This window comes from Athene noctua, chromosome 26, assembly GCF_965140245.1.
Source record: "Athene noctua chromosome 26, bAthNoc1.hap1.1, whole genome shotgun sequence".
Lineage (NCBI taxonomy): Eukaryota > Metazoa > Chordata > Aves > Strigiformes > Strigidae > Athene > Athene noctua.
In genome coordinates this window covers 6,403,279-6,415,335 of record NC_134062.1, presented here as the reverse complement: position 1 = coordinate 6,415,335, position 12,057 = coordinate 6,403,279, and the positions used below count along the sequence as shown (strand labels likewise).

Below are 12,057 nucleotides of genomic sequence, written 5' to 3'. Positions count from 1 at the left end.
CCGGTGAGGTGCTACGGCTGGGCGTGCAGCCATCCGTGATGTGATCAGCAGTGTCAAGCACTGGATGGGTAAAAACAAATGGAAACAGGCTGCTGTGTCCAGCCAACCTATCTTTTGGGGGAGAGAGGACCACTGTCCCCTTCCTCTTAGCTGCTGTGGACAGGGAGATGGAGCTCACAAGGGCTCTGCTCTGGTTTGAGAGCTCATGGCTCAAAATTTCCTGCCTATAGGCACATTTTTTTAAGGCCAGACGCCCCTAAAAGGGTCATCATGTATCCAGTGGCCCAGTTCAGAGACTTCAGAGCCCTTCCAGCAGAGCTTGGCCACATCAGGTGATGCTGCAGCCTTGTCTCTTCTTGGCTCCTTCTCCGGTCATCCAAAAAACCCAACACAATAACTGAATATATGTGGTTGCCGTGGGAACGGGAACTGGCTGCTCATCCTGTTTTTTGTGGCAAATTCCGGGAGACTTTTTTTTGTTGTTGTTGTTAATAGCAGACACGAGGTGTCCCAGGTTGTGAAAGCCGGTTGACTCAGCGTGCTTTGAACTGGCCCGCAGGATGTTCAGCTCTAAACATCCTGTCTAAGGGCCACCTCCCCATTGTGTCTTCTCTCTTTATCTGCCTCTTCTGAGTAATAACTGCTCCTCGCTGCCACATCTGGAGAGGGAGAAGGACAGGCGGGAGTTGCAGGTAAAATCTTCTACCTGTAGAGAGAAATACGCTGGTGGGCAGCTGTGCCACAGGGTGGACATGGCTGCTTGAGCTTGGGAGGAAGGGACATGGGAAGTCCATCTCTGCAAGGCAAAGATTTAGCATGATGACAGCCACCAATGAGGTTGGTGGAAGTGGTTCTGATGGAGATAGACTCCTAGTAATCGTGGGCTATGACTGGGTTTCTGTGTCTTTAGGTCTTTTGGGGGAGGTTATCGGGTGTTGGAGGTGCATCCTATTTGCAGATGGATAAGGGGTTTGTGCCTCTTCTGTTGGGTGAGGGCTGTTGGCACAAGAGATATGTGCCTGGGCAGCAAGGCTGGATCCACAAAGAGAAGACCCTCCAAATGATGCTGCCTGCCAGGCTGATGGTTGCACCCATGGGTGCTTGTAGGGGATACTCCTGTGCCTGCATGAACAGCATCAATTTCCCCATGTTAGCTGGAGCGAGTTCTTATATGAGGCCAAAATCATTGATAGTGACAGACCTGGAGCTGCAATGGCTGGAAAATTGGGCAGAAATGCCATCCTTCCCGAGCGAGCAGTCAGTGCGAGGCACCGTGAGGAGAGCAGGCAGCTCCCGTATGGCTATTAAGCAAAAGCATCGCAGCCTGGAAGCTGTTCAGGGAGAAGGGCAGCTCAGGTAATAACTTCTGACTGCAGCCGTATTTCAAGTCCTCTGACAGACAAACTAGCTCACAAGAAAAATAAATAACCTGGGTGCCTCTCCTCGACCGGTGCTCTTTTTCCCGGCTGCGGCTCACTTGGAGCTCAATCAGCTTTTATGGGGGTGTGGACTCAAATGCCAGGGCTGAGGGAAGCCGGTGGGTGAGAGGTATCGGGTTTGGGCTAGGGGGCTTGTCAAGGGGCTGTGTGGATGTGGGGTGCCTTGTTTTTCTGTGCTTCAAATATGTGAGCTGTGCAAGTGGACCGTTGCTTGGAAACATGGTTGCTCTGCAAAATAGTGGCTGTTTTATAAAAGAAGGTGTTGGGGTTTTGTTGTGGTTTGTTTGTTTTTTGTTTGGGGGTTTTTTTTGTTTGTTTTTGGGTTTTGGTTTTTTTTTTTGTGTGTGTGTGTAGGCTACATCCAATCTTCTGCTTGACCAAAGGGTGGGTTTAGGGCACCCTTCTTAAATAAGAGATGCCTACGAATACATGGTGGCTCCTGAAGAGCTGTGGCCAGGTGGTGGGAAGCAAAGGGGACCTGTGGCAACTACCAAAAGCTTTGCTGGATGGGGCGGCTGAGAGGTTACAAAGCAGAAGGGTCCCTGGCACAGTAAAGAAGAGTGAGGCTACTCTGCTGGGGAGACGGATAGTCGGGGTAGGAGATCCCAGGGACAGCTCTGAAACGGAGTGATTTGGGGTCTGCTGGTAACTAAGGCAAGGGGGGGGATGCCTGGAGGATGCGATAAACCCCTGGGTTAAAGCTGGATGCTTGTGTGGCTTGGAGTAGCCTCTGATGCTGCAGGTGAGACATGTCTGTTGTCATTTCTGATGTCTGGGCACTGAGATGTCTTTGCTCTCCTCCTTTCCTCCAATTAAGCATGTCAAATTAACGTTCCTGCTACATATCTTAATCAGGGTATGCTCCTGACTCCAGCTTCAGGCTGTTGCCCTCGCAGTCCCAGTCCCTGTAGGACAATGGTAAAATTTGGTTACATATCGTGCAATTGTGCGCTACTTAAATGTGCTTTGGTAGTGTTTGTTCTTAGTCACTTCAGCGTGTGGATGCCCGTGCAGGGAAGATACATGCCCTGGACGGAGAGTCCAGGCTGTCATCAGGGAAGCCATGGGCCATGAGCCCATCCACCCTAGCGTAGGCATCCAAAATAGAGCAGAAAGCCACCACCGAGCCCCAAGCCCGCTCCTGGGATGGGGCGTTTCTCACCTGCCTGAAAGGCTGTTTAGTAACTTCCCTCCTGAAAGGAAACCTTAACACCATGTAAACAGCTTTGGGCCTTCCCCAGGTTACCTGTGTCCCGGGGATGCAATGGATGATGATAGTCCTTACATCCAAACCCTGTGCTTGCCCACGCGGGGCTGAGCCGGTTCGACCGAACAGCTCTGCAGCCAAAACCCGACCAGGGACAGCTTGCAGAGCTCTCCCTCACCTAAGGCACTTGCCACGCCACATCCTACCCGTATTTTGCAGCACCTAATTACTTTCTAGTGTGGGAGGACTCGGAGAACGTGCTGGAGTTGTTCATCCAGCCTCTGCAATTTGCTTTGGTATTTATAAACACAGCGAGGATGTGATTTGTGATGCAAGGGCAAGTCGGTGTGGTAGCTTCAGGATGAGTAATGCCTTTTTCCGCGCACATCTGAGCTGTGGAAAAGGACCAGAAAGCCCCTGAGGAGGGAAAGAGTGAGACCTCCTTAGGTGATAGATGCATTCAGAGAGCAAGGAGAGGGGTCTTGCTGGAGGAAACAAGACCATCCCAAGGTAACATCAAAAGCTGACTGCTACAAGCTCTTAGATGATTACTTATTCCCTTCTGTTCTTGCTGCTCTGGGGATTCTTTTCAACACTTTGAGTATGGGCTTAAATACTTTGCAGGATATAACTTGCCTGTGGCAGCTGGCCACACTGCCATACCTCTGCTCCTCTCCATCCTTGCTGGCACTCAGTGACGCTGGTCGGGCTTAGCGCAAAGGCAATTTTCACGCCTCTGGTCTTCGAGCTCTTCCTGCTGAAGATGAAATCTCTTTCCCTTGTGTGAAATCACGGCTTGTGTGTGACAGGAAGGTTGTGTGGAATATGCATGAGACTCCTTTTGGAAATGGTAATGGTTCCTGGGTTGCCTCCTCCTATTGTTGTAGGGCCCAGCAGAGCCTTGGCTGACTGGAGCTGCTGAACTTGCTGGCTGGATTCACGCCCTTGTAATTACCTAGTTTGGAGGCAGTTTATGTTCCGAGGAAATAATTGTCATGTCACTTTTTATTAGCAAAAAGTTTGTTATGGTTCCTCTTTAATAGCATGTAGCTGTTACCCTTTCTTGGGTGCTAATGGATTTTTCTCTGGCACAATGAAGTCCTGATGATTGCGTGGATACATCCACATGTATCTATGTATACACATATATACAGTGGTGCACGATGGCAGCTTCTCAGAGGTGATGTCACATCTGTTTGCAGCTAATAGTGAATCTGTGCCCTCCCGCTCTGTCTGGATGAGGATGTCTGGGGGTGCTGAGCATCCTGACATCCCTCTTGGGGATACTTTGGGTTGGTCCCCAGGTACCGTTTGTCCTTGCAGGTCCAGCAAGCGAGCCCAATGCCAACGAGTTTCCTTGGCAGTGCCCTCCGGGGCACCTTCTTCTTCATTTTCGGTCTCTGGTGGTCCATACGATACCCCCTGAAGTATCTCAGGCGGAAAGCCACTGCTGAGAGCCAGGCAAGCCATGGGATCCAGCGCGTGGAATTCTTTGAAGGGGCAGTCAAAGCTTTCTTTGCTCTAGCAGGTAAGAGATGATGATGAGCCTCTGCCCCAGTATCTACTGGCACTGTGTCTGCTCTCCTCCAGGAAACTGGGGCTGTTTGTAGTGGGGAAACAGCTGCGGCTGGTGTGGGAGGGCTTGGGGACATGCTTGTGGCACCCTCTGTGATGAGATCTTGCTACCGTTCCTCTGGGCAAATACCACTACGACTTCACCGTTGCAAGGAAAAGCTTCCTGCAAGCTTGTCCTTTCACCTGTATAAAAGGAAATTGTGACCTTTCCACTCTCTGCCCAGGGATATTGGTCGAGCAGTTTGTTCCTGCTGGTCCCCACCTGCAGCTGTACAGCCCCAAGACACACAGCTGGACAGACCTCACCCACTGGCACTACACCACCATCTACTTCTTCTTCCTCCTCTCGGGGATCGTGGACGTCGTCTCGCACTCCCCACTCAAGCTGCCACTTGGCTTAGATCGGCTCTCGCTGTCTGTGGCGCTGTTCATCGAAGGTGAATCACACGCGGTGCCTGGGAGTGTGGGTCGGGGAGGTGTTGGGAGGGTCACCGATGTGCGGCAGCCCAAAATCCCTGGGCTGTTTCAAGCCTGGCGAGGTGCTGCGCAAGCAGCCAGAGCTGGAGGGCATGCAGATGCACAATGACACAGGCCACGTGCCGAAGTCACCCCCTCCTTGTTCCTCTCCAAATATGAATCTGACTGTGACTGGATGCCCCGTGTGCACAGAGGATGACAGAATCATCTCGGTTGGAAAAGCCCTTGAAGCTCCTCCAGTCCAACCATGACCCTCACCCTGACCGTTCCCAACTCCCCCAGATCCCTCAGCGCTGGCTCAGCCCGACTCTTCAACCCCTCCAGGGATCCCGGGGACTCCCCCCTGCCCTGGGCAGCCCATTCCAACGCCCAACAGCCCCTTCTGCACAGAAATCCTTCCTCAGAGCCAGCCTGACCCTGCCCTGGGCAGCTTGAGGCCATTCCCTCGGGGCCTGGCGCTGGGGCCTTGGCTCCAGAGACTCATCCCCCCTCTCTGCACCCTCCTGGCAGGGAGTTGCAGAGGGCCAGGAGGTCTCCCCTCAGCCTCCTCTGCTCCAGACTGAACCCCCCCAGTTCCCCCAGCCGCTCCCCAGCAGACCTGTGCTCCAGACCCTGCCCCAGCTCCGTTGCCCTTCTCTGGACACGCTCGAGTCATTCAATGGCCTTTTTGGGGTGAGGAGGCCCTAGGGAGGTGCTTCTCCTGGTGACAAGCAGCTGGTGTTCTCTGCAGTCCCAAAAAGGTGTTGTCCCCCCACCTTGGTTAGATGCACAGAGGGACAAACCCTGGCAGAAAGCTCCCTGCCATCTTTTGAGCTGAAGGGCCCCCTCACTGTGCTCCTCCTGACAGCCCTGACTGGGGCAGGGGGGTCCCTGCCGCGATGGGGGCTCCTTGTGGGCAGAGCAGACCCAGCACTGGGGGCTGCAGAGCCAAGGTGATGACAGGAGGTTGCTGTCTGGCTCTTCCCACCAGGCAGAGCATAGCAAGACCTGAGCATAAATCTCAGTTTTCAGATGTGTTTTTAAGAAACAAATCCCATAAGCATCCTGTTCTAATGTGGTGTGAATCTTGGCAGGTTTGCTCTTCTGTTTCCATGACTACAGTGATGCTGCGCTGGACCACCACCTCCATTCCCTGCTGGCCGTGGCAATCTTTGCTGGAGCTCTCTCTGCCCTCCTCGAGGTGTTCGTCCGTGACCATGTCATCCTGGAGACTTTCAGGACCAGCTCCTTCCTTCTCCAGGGCTCTTGGCTTTGGCAGGTCAGTGCGTATCCAGCATCTGAGCAGTGGGCCTCACACCCAGGAAGGCAAGTGGAGGGGGGATGCTCTACCCTTCATGTCACATCTGTTGGGGTTAGACTTGTAGGCTGGTTGGAATATCTTAGTAAATACAAGGAGGAAACGAGGCTTAGTGCCAGAGCTGTCACTGTGGAGATAGGCCTGTGTGCAGCATGGACAAACCTGCATGCTAAATGGAAATCAGGCCTCACAGGGGTGGGAAACCACAATCCATGAGTTTTTGTTCTTTTTATTAGGTCCAATTTCTTCCTCTGTTTGTTCCAAGTGACTACAAATATCTGGAAATCTCTCACATAATTGCCCAGCTTTGGGTTTGGGGAGAAATGCACAGTGTGGTGATGCAGCCTTTGGGTGGTTGTGTTTCTCTGGGGATGCTGGGCTGCACTGGGAGCCCAAAGCTTGTCCACAGAGCATCCCTCCCTTCCTGAAGCACTCCCCTGTGTCAGTCTGGGGAGACGAGCATGCTTGGGGGTGCAGAGGGCAGCGGTCTGGGTGTTACTTGGGATTATTGTGCCTCTAATCTGTAGTCAGCTGCAGCAGCTTGGCTAAGAACAGGAGAAGTGAGGAGGGATGTGCTAAAGCCTGAGGCATGCTGATGCCTCACATCTCTTCTGTCTGCCACCAGATTGGGTTTGTGCTGTCCCCTCCGTGGGGAGGACCGGGCTGGGATCAGACCGACCACAGCAACTTCACGTTCCTCACCATGTGCTTCTGCTGGCACTACGCGGGCGCGCTCGCCGTCTTGGCAGCAAACTCAGCTGCATCTCGCTGGTACGTGGGGGAGAGGGGTCCTGGGGGGGTCCCAGCACCGTGCACAAGCTGGGATGGCCAAGAGCAATACCTAGACCCAGTGCTACCCTGCGAAATCCAGCTGCCAGTGTAGCACAGGGTGAGAAAAGTGGGGTCATGCATGTTCAAGTGTTGACTAGTCCATGGCTTGGCTGGGAAGGATCGGCCCGGTGCCGCCGCAGAGCAGATGGTCCTGAGCAGGCTGGGGTGAGCCGATGGCTCTTGCTACCCACAAACTCCTGACCAGTGTCACTGTCCCTCCCGCAGCTGCAACGAGTCCTGCCAGCTGAAATTCGGGGACATCGACGTGGAGCTGGACTGTGGCATGTGCATCCGCAAAGGCAACAAGAGCTCCAGCGGTGCCCTGCTGCCAGAGGGAGGCTCGGATGACAAATGAGGCCGTGGCGGGCACGGAAACATCTTCCCCACTGGCTTAGAGCTCTTGAGATAAGGTTTTTAATTAGTCTTTGATAAACTACAGTGGCACTTGATGACTGAGCATCAGAAGTGGGAGGCAGGACCCTGAAGGCGGAGCGTGGCAGATGCAAAACCTTTCCTGTGTGTCCCTTTGCAAAAGCAAACCAGGCTCATCTGGGAGGGAGTTTTTAATTTTTTGGGCTGCGAACTGCAGGACTGGTTTGCTGGTGGAGACCAACCATTGTGGCCAATTTGGCTATTTTTTTTAACCTTGTTTTTGCTTTCACAGAAGGGAGCCAAACCAGTGTTCAAAGCTCCTGGTGGCTGTTGCTCACTCTGGTGTTAATGGAGAGGACTTTTGTACAAAGCTTAATGTGCAGAGATGATACATGATCACCAATAAAGTACTTTAACAAACCACCTCAGTGGATCTCTTGAATACAATGCCTTGAAATGGAAGATGTGGTTAAGGTGACGTCTGGCTTCAAAATGGTTTGGGGGGTGGATGACATATCGGAGAGACGGGACTGCGTGTGACTTAATGTGGCCAAGTCTGCCTGGAGAAAGAGGTGGGTGGCCAGTGGATGGAAAGGATGGAGGTTGCCCTGTTAGCACTGGCTGCCTTCCTACTTGTTTTTCATCAGAAGTTGAGAGGATGAGTTAGAGAGGCGAGGCAGCCTGTCTGTAATGGATTGTGGGGAGTCTGCTGGGCAGGACTCAGCTTGGAGGGAGACACTTGAAGCAAGATGATGGCTTCAGCTGGTCTGGGTTGGGTGTACGGATACTCTTGGCAGGTCTCTGACAGCCGGGCTGTGCAGTGATCTCAACGTGAATATGGATTTTTTTTTTTTTTTTCCAACAGCTTTATTCCCTTCCTGGAGCTGGTCACTTCCAAACAAAACCTTTCAGTTTTGGGTGTCTGCTTCGCACGTGGTGTCGAGGGGTATTTGGTTTTTTTTTTTCCCTTAGGCCCTTCATTTGGTTTGCAGCAGAATAGCATGGGGAGACCAAAGATCAAAATTTAAAAGACATCATTAAGCAGGATTAATGTAACAACAAAGTTCATCATCAGCATTTAAAATGCTTGTGCCATGTCCTTTGCTGAGGGCTGGGCTGGGTGAAGTGGGGAGCGCAAACAGCATTGTTATTATCTTTTAATACCTTTGCTGTACTCCCCTAAGACATGCAAGAAGGCAGTTTAGTCTCAACTTAAGCAAGAAGCTGAGTCTTAAACACATCACTGCTGCTCTGCATAACTCCAAAAATTCAAGCAAGTGTTGGGAGGAAAGAAAAATCCTCCCTGGCTCAAAGCAGTTGCAATTCTCAGCCCCACGAGAGATCCCTGGAAGAATGAGCACTGCATATTTTATTTTATTTTATCTATTCCTTTCGGAGTATGGCTGCAAGGTGACCAGTGTCTCGTGCTGTTGGAGACTGTCAAGAAAAGGACCTTAAGGAGCAAAGAAACCAAGGAAATTGCAGCATTTTGGGCTTTGGGTTTTGGTACCGCCCCTCCAGAGGACTATCATTGGGGTAGTAAAGCGGGCTGGCATTCAGGAGCCATGGTTCCTCCAGGATCTGGTGGGGATTAACTAGAGCTGGAGTGAGAGCTTTAAATGTGCTCCGTGGAGGTGGCGTGCTCTGGTTATTAATAATCCTCATGGGACTAAGAGCAGAGTCATTCGGTCAACTTGTTATAGAGTAGCTGCCATTAACGGGAAGCCTAGTGCACAGGTTATAACCCATTGTACTGCACTTTGATTGAAAAGAAAGGGGGAAAAAAAATTTCTTTCCCCTTTTGATCAACTAATGTTATTTTCTGTCTGTTTTTTCTTGCCCCAGTGCTATCTTGGTAATGCTGAATCCTTCTCTCGCTGAGGCTTTTGCTACTTAAAATTAGGTCTGTAGTGGTGACATTTCTTTTTTCCGTGAATAAATACAAATAAGAACAAGTACGGATAATCTTGGCTGTGTGTTTTCACAAGCTTAGCGGGATGGCGCTCTGAGCCTAAAGCAAACGCACAAGGGTGTCTTTGAACAGGGCACACAAAATTACCTGTCATCTAGCTGGGTGATAGAGGCGCCCTGTATTTAAGATAGAAATAATGTTTCTTGGGTCAATAGAGTCGAAAGAATGAGATGTTGTGGCTGTAATTGCATTTGTAGAGCAGTTCCCAGTTAGCCTGTGTGTGGAATTGATATCTTGTACAGCAAGCCTTTAACCCAAAGCGCTCTTTCCCACCGAAGCTGGAAGGCAATTAAACTCATTAACTAGGCATATGTTTATTAATCAGGAAAGCCTGCACTGCCCACCCAAACCCATTGCTGCCCGTACTGGTGGTGTGCTGCAGACAGACACAGGTGACCCTGGGATAAGGGGAGATATAGAGCTGTGGCATCCCACTCCGTTGGGATCCTGGCCTCTCCAAGGTGGGTTACATGTCCCTGGCTGGGTTTAATTACCAGGGACCTCGTTATTACACACACACCTGACGGATGCTTTTCTCCTGCTGCTGTAGTGTTATTTCATGGAGGAGCATTTGATTCCTCATGAAGCTCCTATGGTCTGTCTGTGCTGTTGGTCCCCAGGGGGACGGCGGCGATGTGGATGTGCTGCTCCAGCTCTGATTTTACTTTTTTCATGGTCTGGGATCTACTCTTGAGAACACCTTGGCCAGAAAGTGATGCCACATCCCTTTGCTCATTGTTTAAATGCACGAGCCAGGAGCTAAGGTAATACCAGCGTTTTACCTTTGTTTCCTGTCTGTTAGCATACAGAAACACTAAGACCGGTGTTTCCAATGGCAAATATTCTCTGCTGCACAGTTAGACTTGGGGAATTGATTGAGCTGCCCAGAGCATGTGTGTGCCGAAGCGTTCAGAAGAAATAGGGACTCTCGTCCTTCCAGATTGGAGCCGGTAAGTGGTTGAGGGCTGTGAGAAGGCCACTGAAAGGAGGAGATGAAAGTTTTCCCCTTTCCACCAACCCTCTGCTGCCAGCAAAAGCTGGGGACAGGTTTTTAGCCTGGAGGAACTGGCCATGAAAGCCTCCCGTGGAACGGCTGGTGAAGGCAAGGTGTGATTTAGGTCCTCTCTTGCTGCAGCTGGAGGCGGGAGAAGCTTCCTGAGACCATATGGAAAGGTGCTGTTAGAAGGGCTAAAGTGCTTTGCAGACCCCCAGTGCCTGCCATCTGTATGCAAAACTTATTGTTACTACTGAAAGACTTGCTGGAGATTCATGGTTTAAAGAGGAGTTGAAATTAGCACTTCAAGCACCACTAAAATCTACTGTTTCAGTTTAATTAGCGAATTTAGTTTCCAGACTTAGTGCAATTGCCATTCAGAGGACAATTGGATTTTCTAGGTCACTTTTCTCATCCAGAACTTATTTTTTAAAAAAATCTTAATGCATTTCTTGCCTATTAACTCAAGGGATTTAATAACAACGGTAAGCAATAAATGCTTACTCTATAAATATGCATAACTCAGATCTCATCCAGAACTCACGGGTAGGCTGCCTGTGATAACAGCAACCTGTAATTAACAGTTTAGCAGTTTTAGTGATGCAGTAGCTGGGTCCTGCCCGCTTGTGTGTGGCATTACTAGAGAAGGGCTCACTATTTGCTGCCTGCCCTTCGGAGGAGGGCAGAGTGTTTGCTCATGGACCTCAGTTGCCAACAGCCATCCCGGAGGGGCCAGGACAGAGCAGTTGGTGAGACTCAGGGCAAGCAGAGCAGCAATATTTGGCCATTTTCGCCCCTGTCAAACACCAGGTGCAGCCTAGCTGCTGTCTTGCATCCACCAGCCAGATGCAGCAGAGAAACGTAGGTCCCAAAATGAGCACATTGGTACCTGGTGAGCTGTGCTGTCCGAAACAGCACCCACGTCAAGATTTTTATTGCGGCCACCTTGCGAGATGGAAAGGATCCTGAGAGGGACGGCTCAAGATTAAAAACCTGCAGCCAGATGCGTGCATCTACCCTGCCCTCCCCACTGGCTCAGGGAATGAAGTGAATGAGGAGTTGCAGCTGCTGGCTTTATTGCCTGCAAAGTAAGAGGTATTTTTTTTAAAAGAAGCAATTTGGGGTTGGGGTTTAATGAGTCTGTACAGATGATGCCTCTTGCAGAGAGGGGAAGGCCCATATTTGTCCTAGGATAAGCAGAGGGCCAAGATGTGAGAGATCTCCTTTGTTAATTGTATTAGAGCTGTTCAGAGCAAGTGTATGTAAATCTTTCATTAATTAACAAAACCCCCTTTGGCCCCTCACCCCAAAAAGGCCATTGAATGACTCGAGCGTGTCCAGAGAAGGGCAACGGAGCTGGGGCAGGGTCTGGAGCACAGGTCTGCTGGGGAGCGGCTGGGGGAACTGGGGGGGTTCAGTCTGGAGAAGAGGAGGCTGAGGGGAGACCTCCTGGCCCTCTGCAACTCCCTGCCAGGAGGGGGCAGAGAGGGGGGATGAGTCTCTGGAGCCAAGGAGCCAGCGCCAGGCCCCGAGGGAATGGCCTCAAGCTGCCCAGGGCAGGGTCAGGCTGGCTCTGAGGAAGGATTTCTGTGCAGAAGGGGCTGTTGGGCGTTGGAATGGGCTGTCCAGGGCAGGGGGGGAGTCCCCGGGATCCCTGGAGGGGTTGAAGAGTCGGGCTGAGCCAGCGCTGAGGGATCTGGGGGAGTTGGGAACGGTCAGGGGGAGGGTCATGGTTGGGCTGGAGGAGCTTCAAGGGCTTCTCCAGCCAAGATAATTCTGGGATTCTGTGAAAATGCCTATTTGGCTTCAGCAAGGAGAGGGTGCAAGTTTTCAAGGCATACAGCAAGTGCTGTCAAGGAGGAAAAAGCTTTCCAGCCTTGGTTGGAGTAGCTC

At 51.4% G+C, this 12,057-nt stretch overlaps 1 protein-coding gene across 1 annotated transcript; it reads left to right on the top strand.

Annotated features, from left to right (window-relative positions):
- The first annotated feature begins 3,100 nt into the window (after positions 1-3,100).
- Positions 3,101-7,181, top strand: LOC141970721 (transmembrane protein 45B-like). Its single transcript, XM_074927519.1, has 6 exons — positions 3,101-3,156; positions 3,951-4,174; positions 4,446-4,658; positions 5,772-5,956; positions 6,621-6,766; positions 7,052-7,181. Exons 1-6 carry the CDS (start codon positions 3,101-3,103, stop codon positions 7,179-7,181), a joined length of 954 nt encoding a protein of 317 aa, XP_074783620.1.
- The last annotated feature ends 4,876 nt before the right edge of the window (positions 7,182-12,057 follow it).

Coding starts and splice junctions, on each gene's coding strand:
- LOC141970721 (XM_074927519.1), top strand. CDS start 3,101: ATGCATTCAGAGAGCAAGGAGAGGGGTCTTGCTGGAGGAAACAAGACC. Junction 3,157..3,950: donor GGAAACAAGACCATCCCAAG/GTAACATCAAAA, acceptor GTTGGTCCCCAG/GTACCGTTTGTCCTTGCAGG. Junction 4,175..4,445: donor AGCTTTCTTTGCTCTAGCAG/GTAAGAGATGAT, acceptor CTCTCTGCCCAG/GGATATTGGTCGAGCAGTTT.